This window comes from Oryzias melastigma, linkage group LG23 (assembly GCF_002922805.2).
Source record: "Oryzias melastigma strain HK-1 linkage group LG23, ASM292280v2, whole genome shotgun sequence".
In the NCBI taxonomy this organism is placed as follows: domain Eukaryota; kingdom Metazoa; phylum Chordata; class Actinopteri; order Beloniformes; family Adrianichthyidae; genus Oryzias; species Oryzias melastigma.
In genome coordinates this window covers 19137784-19151932 of record NC_050534.1, presented here as the reverse complement: position 1 = coordinate 19151932, position 14149 = coordinate 19137784, and the positions used below count along the sequence as shown (strand labels likewise).

The 14149-nt window shown below is 40.7% G+C and overlaps 1 protein-coding gene across 1 annotated transcript in view; it reads right to left on the bottom strand.

Annotated features, from left to right (window-relative positions):
• The window catches only part of fgd6 (FYVE, RhoGEF and PH domain containing 6), a 31789-nt gene that overhangs the window by 17320 nt on the left and 320 nt on the right, over positions 1-14149 (bottom strand). The window contains exons 2-3 of the mRNA XM_024286282.1: positions 9362-11336; positions 3248-3359 (exon numbers count right to left, since the gene is read on the bottom strand). Coding sequence (XP_024142050.1) covers positions 3248-3359; positions 9362-11336 — 2087 coding nt within the window. The remainder of the gene's footprint in view (positions 1-3247; positions 3360-9361; positions 11337-14149) is intronic.

Below are 14149 nucleotides of genomic sequence, written 5' to 3'. Positions count from 1 at the left end.
TTTCTGGTGCACACCAGAAACATTTTTTTTATTGAACAAATGTTTTAAACTGCTAGTTCCGAGCGCACACCAGTTACTCTTGGTTCACGCCAGTTAGTTCTTGGTGCACACCAGTTAGTTCTTGGTGCACACCAGTTAGTTCTTGGTGCACACCAGTTAATTCTTGGTGCACACCAGTTACTCTTGGTGCACACCAGTTAATTCTTGGTGCACACCAGTTACTCTTGGTGCACACCAGTTACTCTTGGTGCACACCAGTTAATTCTTGGTGCACACCAGTTAATTCTTGGTGCACACCAGTTAATTCTTGGTGCACACCAGTTAGTTCTTGGTGCACACCAGTTAGTTCTTGGTGCACACCAGTTACTCTTGGTGCACACCAGTTACTCTTGGTGCACACCAGTTACTCTTGATGCACACCAGTTAATTCTTAATGCAAACCAGTTACCTTTTAAGGCATACCAGTTAATTCTTGGTGCACACCAGTTGGTTCTTGGTGCACACCTGATAACAGGGCATTTTTTACTGCTAGTTTCTAGTGTACACCATTTAGTTTCTGGTTGACACCAGTTAGTTCTTGGTGCATTTCTGTTACTTTTGGGTGTGCGTCAGAGATATTCAGACATTTCTTTTTACATCTAGTTTCTGGTGCACACCAGTTAGTTTATGGTGCCCACCATTCAGTTTGTGGTGTGCCCCAGAAACCAGGACGACTTTTATTTCACTTCTACGTCCCTTTAGCCCCTTTTGTATTATTGTGAAATTTGTTTTTACGTGATGAGGTAGTAAAGTGATCAAAGATGAAGTTTTGCTAATAAATTACATATTATTGCATTTCCTATGTGTGGAATTATAAGTACAGGTTGATAAGCTCCCTCAGACAGATGTGTTTCTGTACCAGTTTAGTGCATCAATGCGGTCATTCTGGTGTTTCACATCTTCGGAGCTTCAAATACTAACTGGACTTCACTCCTTCACCCTAATGTGCTTCTATACTGATACCAATAAGCTTATAAAATTATCTGACAACAGGCGGTAACTGTTCCCACACAGAAATTACATTTTCCTCAGAAAAATGTTCTAAATACAGAAATTATTTTCCAGTTTTAGAGAAAAGAGCCAAACAAAACAATAAAACTTGGCCGTCTCCAAGCCTTCAGTACAAATAACAACAAATTAAGAGAGTCCAGGACCTCCTTAAATTCTGCCACAATGATTTAGAAACACGCAGACACAAACCTCTGCTCTTTCTCTTTGTTTCTTAGATAACTGTGAGTTATATCTCCTCAGCTGTATTACATTACGCCCCTCTGCTCTCATTGTGGATCCCTGCAATGAATAATCTTACACAAGAGGCTTCCTGACAGGAATGATCTGTGGATCCGAGAGAAAACAAACTGTTTTGACAGGGAACGGCACTTTTGACTCAGCTATTTAAAAGCTCCTTCTTTCATTCATTTACTAAACTTTAAAAAGAAACAAACAGCTAATTCTAATTGCTAAAATTGTATGGAGGTGAAATGGTTCTGATAACTACAGAGAAAAATATATATAATCAAAAACATTTAGTTTTAGCTCCAAAATAAGCAAACAATCTGCAACAACAGAGAGGAAAGCTCAGGATAAACGGAAGATCAGGAAGAAACCTAATAAATATAAAAGTTAGCTTCTGGTTTGATTCACAGTGCACTTTTGAGAGTGACCCAAACTGCCTGGAAACATCCAACAGTTAAAACAGCTGGTTGTTTGTGACCAAAAGCAGAGGGAAGCAGCCTCTACCGCTAAACCTCTGACTATTTCTGATAAGTTCCTTCACAACTAAAGCTGATTTATGAACTTGACATTTTTTAAACGCCGCACAATGAAAACCCGGCCAACCAAGGAGTAAACCCAAAGACAGTGACGTATGTGCCGTGCATTTTTCAGGAAATTGAAAAACGTCTCTTGGGTCAAGGTGGTGTGGCGAGACAGTCCAGGTGTTTTTAGAGCCAAAAAACTAGCATAAACCCGCAGTTTTCCTCAAGTTTTGTTTTTTTCTGGTTGCACTGGATGACTGTACATGAGAACTGGACTAAGCAAGTGTCACATCACCCATAGAAAATGGTTTCAACCAAATTATGTCAATGTAGTCATCGGTAAGCAGTGATATGTCCAAGTTGGTCTGAGTCAATGTTTCTATGGCAACCACTCATGCCAATCAGGATTGAGCTTGTAGGAAAGCCACACCTCCACCACTTAAAAGCGACTACACAAAACCTGTAAAACATTTTGAACATTGGACGTGGGGGCCACCAGGCTCCACCTACTTTTATTGAGATTTGTCAGTTTATTGATTAAAATACATCAAAAAATCACGTGAAAAAATTTGGATTCAAGCATCAGAGCAAGAACAATTGATTATAACAAATAGAATGACTGAGTAACAGCTGTTTATAGAAGTCTATGGGATTTTTGGCTTCTTGGAGCCATCAGGTACTTCCTGTTTGGAGAGATCACTCATTCCAGTTCTCATATACAGTCAGTGGTCATGCACATTTTTCTATAACACAGATAAACCTTTACTCACATTGCTAATATCGCTCCTTATTGAAATAAGATCCTTGTGATGCCTAATCTTGAACCTAAATATACATTATAGCAAAAAATAAAAATAATAACGGAACAATTTCCATATTTATTAAAAACAACAGGAACCAAATTAAGGCAAACCTAATAAACTGATTTCATTGAACTGATTGAATTTCGTTTCACTAACAGCGAGCAGGAATGCCTCCTTGTGTTATTTTCCAACACCACAAGTCATTTTCACACCAACATTAGCCAACAGAGTTAAGCCGTGAAGCTACTGAGGATGAGGCGTGATGAAGACATCAGACTGACCTTCCCATCTGCAAAACAGGACTTTAAAAGATTATGGTCACTTTAGCAACTCTCTGTGAGGGATCATGCTTGTGAATATATGTGTTATCTGGTTCTAAAAGTCCAATCATTTTAATAGATGAGTGTTTAACTAAAATGTCTGATGATTCATTAAAAATGCAGAAAAGTCTGCTGCTTTCTGGGGTGACCACACAGATGTTCAAAGAAATGAGCCGACGGCATCAACCGGAATCCAGTTTTAATGACTGAGTCACTGGCTTTGAGGAGCACAGAGATGATCAGTCATCAGTCATAAGAAACTCTTCAGCTTTCATTTCACAAGGACTTCAAGACTTCGTCATGAGTCAGCGGCGTTTCATTACAGCACCTGTCTGTCGGCCTCGTCCAGGTGCTCTTTGCTGCAGGTGGAGCTGTTGTCCTCTTCGTCGGAGCTGTGCATCTCCTCCTCCTCGGAGTGGACATCGTGCTCCAAGCAGCTGCTGTTTGCCAGAACACAAAGAAAAAATGAGAAAGAGATGAAAGGCGGCTTTTCTTCACACAACCGGGGTTTGAAAGAGAAACCGGGCAGGGCTGCAGAGTAGTCCCCCCTCCTAAAAAAACTCCTTCAACAAATAAAAGATTAACTGATGCTTGAGCAACATAACCACCGAGCAAACTCTGCACATAATGAGTCAATAAGGTCACAGGATCACAGGTTAAGAGGAAACCAGATGAAGATGGAGCTCAAAGAAAAACGCAACAATGATGGAGGCGTGGTGGAACGCTCACCATGAGGCTGTTGACTGTATTTGAGAACTGGAACAAGCCAGTGTGATGTCACCTATAGAAAATCTTTCACTTCCGGTAGAATGAAGCCAATTTGATCGCCATTTTTTGGGATACGGATGCCGCCATGTTGGAGCCACTTGTCGTCAGTAAGCAGTGATTTCTCCAAGTGAGTTGCTGTTTCTGTGACAACCACCTGCCAATCAGGAGTGAGCTTGTGGGAAGTCCACTTGAAAGCGAGCTACACAAAATCGATCAAATGTTTCGAACGGTGGACATGGGGGCCAGCAGGCTCCGCCCACTTTTGTTAAGCGATCTGATTGGTCAGTTTATAACTTGAATAACCTAAACTACAGAAAAAATATAATTAAAAAAAAATTGGATTAAGGTATCAGAGCAAGAATGATTTTCTGAACAATAATAACTGCGTAATAGCTGTAATCCCTATGGGATTTTGGGCACTTCCTGTCTGGAACTCCAGGGATCGCTCAGTCCAGATGACTTTAGGTTGAGTTCAAAAGAACCTCTGTATTGGGCCAAACCAGCATCAGCTTGAAGTGAATAAAAAACTAACGATGTACCAAGAATGATCCCTACTAAATGATACATCAGACGAGGGATGACAGAGACGATGATGTCATCATAAACTCTGTCATGCAATGTGCTCAGAGCTCCACCCCCACGCAAAATGAGGATCAACTCCAAAAACAAATCTGAATTGAAAATTTGAAAACATGAAAATACAAAACAGCAGCTAATTCAAATACACGTTTTTAATACATCTAGTAACAGTTTTCAAATATAAAACTTTTTTTTTTTTTCAAATTTACAATTTGGTTTTAGATTAAGCTGATCCTGATTTGACCCCATACCCTTGTAGTTCATCTTTCTAGGTGAAAACTGAACTAAAAAACTAAATGTAAAATAAAAACATTTCAAGCAAAATACATTTTTTTAAGTACATCAATGCTTCTTTAAACAGAAAACCAAAAAAAGAAAGAAAAAAAATATCTGGAATTTAAACATTTTTTCCTCTTTCATGAGCATATATTTTATTTTTAATGATTTTTTTAATTAAAAAAGTGTTTAATCCACAAGATAATTATATTGGTGCCAGAAACTAATGCATAAAATTATTTTTGCTCGTCACTTGAACCTTTACATTTGCTGCTGGTGGTCAAACACAGGTTTGATTCCGTCCTCCAGCGGGTTTCCTGTCAACTTTTCGTCCCTGAAGAAGAAGCACCTTCACAATCAGGACGATGGCTCAGAATGACAACTACGCTCAAACTCCAGAAATGCTCCTCTGGCGGCGGGCCACTCCTTCTATTTCCTTTGCAGTTTTTCACCTTAAACCTCCAGAACACGCTCTCTCCGTCTTTGTCCTCCTCCTCTGTCTCCACAGTGGAGAAACCCAGCTCTGCGGGTCAGGCACAGAGCGCCGCTTGTTTACAGCTCCGGGCTGCTTACATAAACTTAACAGGCCGAGATGCCTGGGAAACACTACAGATTCACTCCGGCCGCCTCTGCATACCAGACAGCATTAAGAAGCAGAGCACATCCTGAATGTTTGCCCCCTGACCCCATCACTTGGAGAGTCCTGTTGTGAGCACAAGAGGCAAAAATGCCCCAAAAAACACCCACATCATGAATGCAACATATTTAGTTCTGAAACTACAGATCCAGTAAGTGTGATCTGTGAGAAAATAAAAAGATCTGCGACTCTGAAGCAGCTCCTTGTTTTGGTTTGAACCGTTTTTTTGGAAACAAGCAGACGGAGCTCCTCATGACAAATTCATTAAATTATGCAATTCCAAAGAGATTGAAGCAGAAGCTGCAACCTGAAGGTTAAAGAAAGTTTGAACTTGAAAGGTTTTTTACAAAATACATCCTATTTCTAAACCCGCTTTATCCCTATCGGGGTCACGGAATAGCCAGAATCTAACCTGGCGACTGTTGGGCGAAGAAGATGTAACATCTACTCATTAAATAATGGATTTCTACAGTTTCTAAGCATAAAGATTTTTGTTTTGTTGTAAGCATTAACTAAAAAGATCTACTTTTAATTAACCTTTTAACACCAGAGCTCCAGTGTTTATGTTCTTTGATTTACTGTAAGTTTTCAACCATTGACACGATAATTCCAGTAGATTCTGAAGGAGAAAAGAGAAAAGCGGCTCGATGAGCTGCTTTTCTCCTTCAGAAACTACTGGAATTATCGTGTTAACGGGTTAAAATAGTGATTTAAATCTAAAAAGTTAGAATTTTTAACCTAATTGAGAATCTAAAAATTCCCTTAGTAGTGATTTAATGGTGTGAAAGGGGGGTTTAAAGCCCCACTCTGATCACCTTCGGATCCATTTTTAAAGTGGCTTTTAAATCGTGATTATGTCGTTTTTAGCCAAATTTTTAAAAGCTGGTTTGTTTCCTAGGACATAGTTTCTGCAGAGTGGCAGGAGTTCAAACTTATGGTTTACGTCTAATAGTCAGTTACCAGTAATGATGTGAATGTTTTCAGATATCATTTTAAAGTTTTAAAGTGATAATTACTCCTATGAGATCCCTTCGCTGTGTGTTAAGAAGGTCAAGTACAATATGATGGTACAGTAAAAGAGAAATTGTGTATTTTTAATGAGGACACAAAAGCAATTCTGAACTTGTAGACGCATAAATATCGCTATTGTCAAAAATTGGCCACAGTTTCTGGGGAAATATTGGTTTTCTGTATTGGCAAGAATAAATGATTTTGGTAAATCTCAAACCTCCATCTTCAGAAAAATTTCACAAAAACATGTTAAAAACACAGTTTTCATTAGAGCGGGTATTTAAAGACATTTCTCCAGTTTCTGAGCGTAAAAACTGTAAGTTTTTGTCAGCATCAAGAATCTTTAATAAAAAAAGGTCTATATTAATTCAGTTAAAAACAATTCTTAGAAAAAAATGACAGAATAATCCAGAAAACTTGACTTTGAAGCATTAATGTGAAAGAAATTAATCTAAATCTAACAGGTTTGAATTTTTGACTAAAGTGAGAACCAAAAAAAATCTCAGAAATTAGCGTTTTAACAGTTCAAGGACCAAAAACTGGATTTTTTTCAGAACCAAAATGTCAACCCACAGGGTCAAATTTAACTGCTGTTTTTTTAAGAACATTTCTTCTTTTTTTGTGTTTATTTATTTAATTGGCTGCTGTTAATTGTTGCTTCCTAAATGGGAAAACCAAAATAAAAATCTAAAAGTTAAATAACTTGAGAACCAGAATTTCAGTTGAATGTGACATTAAAACGGCTTTAAAAGCAGGAGAATCGGCCAGAAGAAGTCCAAAACTAAGATGATGTTCCTGCTGTTTGATGTTTCCGTACTGCTGAGTCAGCTTATATTAAAGCAGCTGGAATGCTGGGAGTTTGAGGAAAAACGTTTAATGAGGATTTACTGGAAGAGTCTCAGAATAAACTGATAAACTAATTAAACTGACTGTTGAAACATTCATGACACAATATCTAAGATTTATATTTAAGGACACATGTTAGTAATATTCTTCTTTTTCCAAGTTTGTTTTATTTACTTGTTTTCTTTGTTATTTTGAGATTTTCTCAAACTAAAACAGAAAAAAAGAAAAAACATCCAGGGAGCGATGAGGTTAAGTCGAGGGTAAACGCGGTGCGAGGGCGGCAGAGGAGGAGGCTGGTGGTTGCTGGAGGTTTATTTTCCCAGTTCGGGAGAGCGCTGTGGCGTTTTTCTGCGATTCTCAGACATTTCCTGCTCCGGCCGCTGAAAATAACCCACAGGAAAACAGGCCGGCTTCGCTGCACATCCCCGCTCGGCTCAGACCCAACGCCACGGCCTCAGAGGTGGACTCGGTAAATGAGCGCTCCAGTCACCTGTCACCTGACGTCCACAGCGGTTCCCACACATGAGGTGAGGGTCACCTGCCCCTTAAGAGGTCAATACTGTTTGTAGCTCCGCCCACATCCCACTCACTTATGCTAACAAACCTTTTCTTTTGGTTTGGAGAAGTCTACTTCTCAAAACCCCTCAGGATGGAACTCAGCTTCAGACGCCACTCCCACTACTGGCTGGGCTGTCAGACAATATTTTTATGGAGCGGCTTCTACAAGAATGAAGCTTGTGTCTGATTTATTTATTTGATTCTTTTTCAACACGTAAAAACTCAATCACACTTCCACCGATTTCAGTAATCCTGACATCAAAACGTTCAGCTTGTACTTTTGGTGTTAATAACTTTATATCTTTTCAAATACTGAGCAAAATATGCCCCACAGGAAATGAAAGAGAAATTGCTCTAATACTTCAAAAACTTTGTTCACTTTGAAACTTGTGAACTTCCCCGTATCCTTTTAGCTACAGACATCATCCAAACATGAAAATGTTCGGCGATTACTGGGTTTTTATAGGTAACTTGGAATTTAGGTTTTAATTTAGCAACATGCTAACTGTTTTTTTTTTGGCTAATTTAGACATTTTTTCAGGCTAACTTGGGGTTAAGCTAATATTTTGTCAAAATTTGACTTTTTAAAGTTCTTTAGGCAGATTTGGAGTTTAGCTAATATTTTAGCATTATGCTAGCTGTCTTGGCAAAATTTGACTTCTTTAAGTTCTTTAGACAAATTTGGAGTTTAGCTCACATTTTAGCATTAAGCTAGCTGTTTTGGCAAAATTTGACATTTTTCCAGTTTTTGGCTATTTTAGTTAATATTTTGGCAAGCTATCAGCTTCAGTTTAGCTATCGGTTTCAGAATTTTCAGCTATCAACTTCTAGCATCTGCAGTGGCCACATTCAGATAACAGCGACCACATAAATGTGGGTATTATTGCTAGTAATCATATATCCACCTATTTTTTTTTAGCCTTCAGTTCTTCTTTAATCTTGGGGATAAAGTTTATTTTAATTGTCTGTAAATTATCTGCAGCTGCTTTAAACTTCATTTGTCCTCTGGATTTCATAGTGGAATGACAAAAATGTGATTGTAACCCATAACTGTCAAAGTGGAAGCTAAAAAAGAAATAAAAATAAAAAGACACCAACTTCAACCTTGTCTGACTTTTAAGCTGCGAAGGATAAAAAAATAAAACATTATTTAAAACTGGTATTTTCTAAAAATAAAAATAAACGTGAATCCGTTTGAAAAACTTTATTAGCAAGATCCTTTGTACATTATTAATATTATGGTCTGTGGAAACAACCGTCACAATAAATCCATATTTGGAGTAAAGATTCCTGTTTCTGTCTGTGAAATGCAGATTTTGTTTATTTTGAAGGTGAAAGCTCTTCTTGTGCTGCTTCTCTCTGGATTATTTCTGCTTGTTTTTGTTAACTTTAGCTTGTGGGTTTCAATTTAGTGGATTTATGATACGGGACCGAGCGACTTGAATGAGCCGCATTTGGTGAAGAAAGTCAAGAGGTTTTTCAAAATAAAACTTCCTTCAGAATTAAATTGCGAATAAAACAGTAAAAATGTAAGTTGTGTTTTGTTTCGTTTTTTCTGTTTCACGGACCAGTACTGGTACCAGTCCCAGAGACTGGTTGTGTCGCTGGTGACATTTAAACACAAAATCTTTACCATACTCTAACTTTTCGATGAGCCGCTTTTCTCCTTCAGAATCTACTGGAATTATTGTGTTAACGGTTGAAAAGTTACAGGAATTTAAAAAACATAAACACTGGAGCTAAAGAGTTAAAGAACTGGAGCGTTACCTCTCGTACTCGTAGTCCTGGCACCTGGGATACGGATCCTGCACCTCGTAGATGTCCGAGTCGGATGAGTCCTGCGACCAGCCCAGTCTGCCGCTGTGAAACGGCAGGTTCATGTACTCGGGGATCTCCTCATACAGAGGCACGTTCTCGTACTCCGCCGACTCCTCCACCCCTTCTCCGCAAAAGTCCGCCTCCCCAATGCAGCTGTTGGGTCGGCCCAAACTCCTCTCCCCGCCGTGCGACTCCAAGCTGGTACAGTCCAGCGACTGGCCCCCCTTGGCCAGCAGCTTCGGCAGCATCTTCATCGACAGCCGGAGCTCCAGAAGCTTCCGGAAGGAGAGGCTCCTCTTTTGGGGGTCCGCCCGGGTGGCCAGGTCCGCCGCGGAGAAGGACTGGGCTCTCTGTTTGGAGCCCAGGACGGGGGCTCGGCTCTTGGGCGGCATGCTGCTCCTGGTGGGGATCTGCCGGCTGAAAAACGTCACGCAGGGACGAGTGAAGCGCCAGTGGGTTTTCTCCTGGGGAGGAGCCGGCAGCTCTCTCATGGGGGTGTTGGCGTGCGGGGGAGCCGGGGGACAGATGGAGGGGGGAGGCGGGGCCGGGAGGCTGTGCCTCTGGGGTTTCCGCGGCGGTGCCCGTGGGGATTGCTGATCCTCGGCTGAGAGGGCCCTCCTGCTGGCGCTCAGCGGGGCCTGACAGCCCAGCTTGATCTGCTTGGGGAGGCTGTGGGCGAAGGGGTACCGCTCAAAGTCTCCGTACCCGTCCTCCTCGTCCTCCTCCACCCGCTCCACCTCCTTACTCAAGCCCGTGGAGCTGGGCTGTGAAAGGTGGTCCAACGAGTGGGAGGTTTTTCTGTTGAGGGCCGGGGGGGTGTGGACGGTTCTCTGCAGGCGTGGGGAGAGGGAGGTCTGGCGGGGGGGTGGGACAGGAACGCAGGCCTCATCATCTCCCGAACCCAAGTCTTTCGGGGCGTCATCGCTCTTATTCCCCGGACTGTCTGAGCTCAGGTTCTTCTCAGGTTCTTGTGTTTCAGGAGCTCCATCCTCCACCCCCTGATCCTGGGGGCCACTCTCCACCCTGTCCTGCCTCATCAGGCCGGGCTTCTTGTTTTTTCGTGGTTGGGGGACTGGAAGAGGCTTACTGGGGGGAGCAGGGACTTCCAGATCAGGCTGAGGAGGTGCTTTGCTGACGGGTTCTACCTGAGAGAGTTCTTCAGAGGAGTCGAGAGGACAGATCCTGGAAGCGTCGATGCTGCCTGCAGCATCCTGGGGGGGCACAGAGTCTACGACTTCAACGCTCTGAACCTCCGTCGGCTCATCAGCTGTTGAATGATCAGGTTCAGCTACAGCATCTTCCTGCTGCTTACCGGCCTCCAAATCTTCCCCCCTCTGCTCCACAGTCCTCGGGGGCTCTTTGTTCTCCGGCCCCCGGACTAAGTTTCTGTGTCTCTGAGGTTTATCTTTGGGCTTCTTGCTCATCCACCCTCCATCCCTTTGAGGTTCTTCCCTCTCCTCAGACTCGGTTTCTGCGAGCCCCTCCGAGGAAACCCCGTTCTCTCTGTGGCCCTCGATGGCGTTTCCGTTTTCCAGAGGGCCACACTCCAAACAGTGGCCCCGCCCACAGGAGGAGCAGGTGGGGATGATGTAATCCGATTCATGTCTCCCAGATATAATCCCATTCCTGGAGTTGAGGAGAAGGAGGTTATCATCCAAAGTCTCCTGCTGCTCCTCAGACAGATTAAGGGGTTCAGCGGGTTTGGGAGGCGGCGGCGGCGAAACAGGGGGAGGGGAGCCTTTGGATCTGGGGAGGCATGGTTTGGGGGCGACGGCCGGTTTTGCCCTCTTGAGAGTGGCAGGCGAGGTTTGAGAGACAGATGAGGACTGTGACAGTGGACCTGGCTTGGGGGCGATGGGAGGGGGGGCGGGCTTTGATGTGGCTGGAAGTTTAGGTTTGGGAGCTAAAGGAGGCTTCTTCACACCTGCAGTAGACCAGAGGAAAAGAAGCTGAAACGAGTCATGAAGCACAACAGCACATAAAAGCAGACTACTCAAATTCAGGGGTGACAGCTGCACGCAGGAGGCGGGGCTTAGGTCAAAAGGTCAGTCTTAGGGGTCAAAGGGGAAGAACTGAGGGTCCTAGTCATGTGTAAAATACATTTAGAGATCAAATCAAGCTGCTTGAAAGAAAAAAAATAGATGAGTAAAAATTTTCCTCACAATTTGGTGAACTTAAGAGCGCGTTCACCATTTTTATAAATTTACGATTCCAAAATCCAGTTAAAATAGACAACAGTGCATTGCATTTGAAGTATTCATCATTAAAAAAATGTAATTAAATCTATTTCTGATAAACCATCCAAGTTTTCACCATTAGAAATCATTGGATTCATAAACAGTTGTTGTAAAATGTTCATATTTTGTATTTTTTTATTTTTTACTTCAAAAAAAGTGATACTTTTAAAAAAAAATTTAAAATCAAAGACACTGGAGAGGACGCACTATTAGAGGTCAGGGAGGACTGAAATATTAGTAATATTATATTCTATGCTACACTTTTGCTTATTCCAACAAAAAATAATATATTTTTTATTGAAAAAAAAAACCATAAAAATATTCATTTTTTAAGGTGGTATTGATTCAGTAGAACTGATTCATAAAATACATAGATTTTTTTTTCAATTTGAGGCCTAAAAACTTATTTGCTGCTTGTTGTGAAACACAAACTTTAGTGATTCTGATACTTGTGGCCCTGCGACAGGCCTGTCCAGGGTGTACCCAGCCTTCACTCAACAGTAGCTAGGATAGGCTCCAGCAACCTTGTTTTCCCAAAAGGGATACAGTGGGTTGAGAAAATAGGATGGAAGGATGGATTCTGATGCTGCAGGTCTTTTTTACTCAATTTAAAACACTAGTTTGGTCTAAATTCTGTTTTATAAAAAGGCCAACTTGATATTGGAGGAGAAATGTAATGGTTTCATGAACACTGGATGACGTTAATAAGTAAATTGGCAGTTGTTCGCATTCCTATGTTTTAATTTTTACATGGAAGTATTCTCTGCTAAAAAAAATAAATAAAATAGCTTGACAACTTTGGTATAAATACCAAATTACTTTAATTAAAGCTCCTCCTATTGTGTTTTGATGTATTTCTTAAGTGTTCCAAGTGGTCTTTTGATTATGATTTAACTGTTTATAGCCAAAATAAAAAAAATCTGTGTCATTTTCTACAACAGTTTCTGCAGATCGGTGGGACTTAATTAGAAATTCACCTCTAAGTTGTGGGCGGGACTCTTGGCACAGAGTAAGCCTGCCCTCACATCCCATCATCCACCTGTGTACACTCTCTCCCACTAGCTTACAGCCCCCTCAAACCTCCAACAATAACTTTACGGATGCAATGAAAATGCCGAGCAATATCGGAGATATCCAGCCGTACAGTTTAGATCAGGATTCTAGCTCAGACCAGGAAAACAAAGACGTTCATGGATCTATTTGTCTCCAAGAGGATGCATCAGAATGGAGCAGAGCATGAAGCAAAGAACATTTTTTTCCATCAGCTACTAATTCACAATATTTGAGTTATGAAAAATACACAGAAATTGAATTTTAAGCTTAATTTTCTTAATATATTTGTCTTTCTTTATCAGAGAAATGCTACAAGAACATGTATAACACACAAAAATAAACTTGTTTTTGTTATTCTGTACTGAAATAACACTGGTTTGGAGTTAACAAACTAGACTGTAAAAATAAATAACTATATTTTAAAAAACGAAATTTGAACAGTTTTGAAGTTACATTTAATCATCTATTTTTGAGGACAGTTTTTGAAAATATAAAACATTTCTTAACAAAATGAATACTTATTTCTTCTAATATAAAATACTTTTATATTATTTTTTACAGATGATAAAAATATAAAAGATTTTACCTGGTGGCTCCACTACCAGGGAAACAGCCTATTAATTAAATCAAACGGACACATTTTTTAAGAAAAGTTATAAAATGATAAATAAAGCTGTGAATTGTGACTAAATGCCACTTTTTTCCAGTCTTCTGGGGTAAACTTTCAGCTGGCAGACACCACGAGAAGTGGAGTCATCGAGCGGATGTTTCCGAAAAGGCCAACCACCGAAAACCGCTCCGCCGCCGCTGCTGCTGCCGCTGCGCGCGTGCTGCTCCTCCAAGACAGAACCCCGTCCAAAAACCAACAACTTTAAGATGGTTTATACATTTAATAACTCATTTTGTAGGCTTCGCCCGAAGGTAACAATTCCTGCTGTTCAAATGGAGCCAGTTTTTAAATTCGAAAATATATTTTTTTAAAGCAAAACTATCATTTTTTTCCCACAAAACAAAAGACACGAGCCTTTAGTTTTACTGTTTGTTTGCCTTTCGGCTATAAACTGAATTTGCCAGCACATGCTAAATACAGATTACAGGTAATTACATATTTTCTAAGAGTTTATCACCTCAGGCAAAACAAAAAATCATTAGACGGACATGTTTTCTTTTATAAACGAGCTTTGTTTTGCAAGAAACATTACTTTTACTTTGTAAATGTAGTAAAAAGACACGTTTGTTAGTGCAAAACACTTCATATAGAATGTTAAACATGGCAGCTTGATATTAACTCCTACTTGTTGCATCAACAGCTCGACAGATGTTTTAAGACAAAGGATTTAACCCCTCCAGCTGCAGCAGAGCAGATACAAGAGCGGAGGTTTTTGGTGGAGAATCAGCTCTGAATTCAAGACAAGACCGTTCACTTTTATATCTTTCGAGGGCTGTT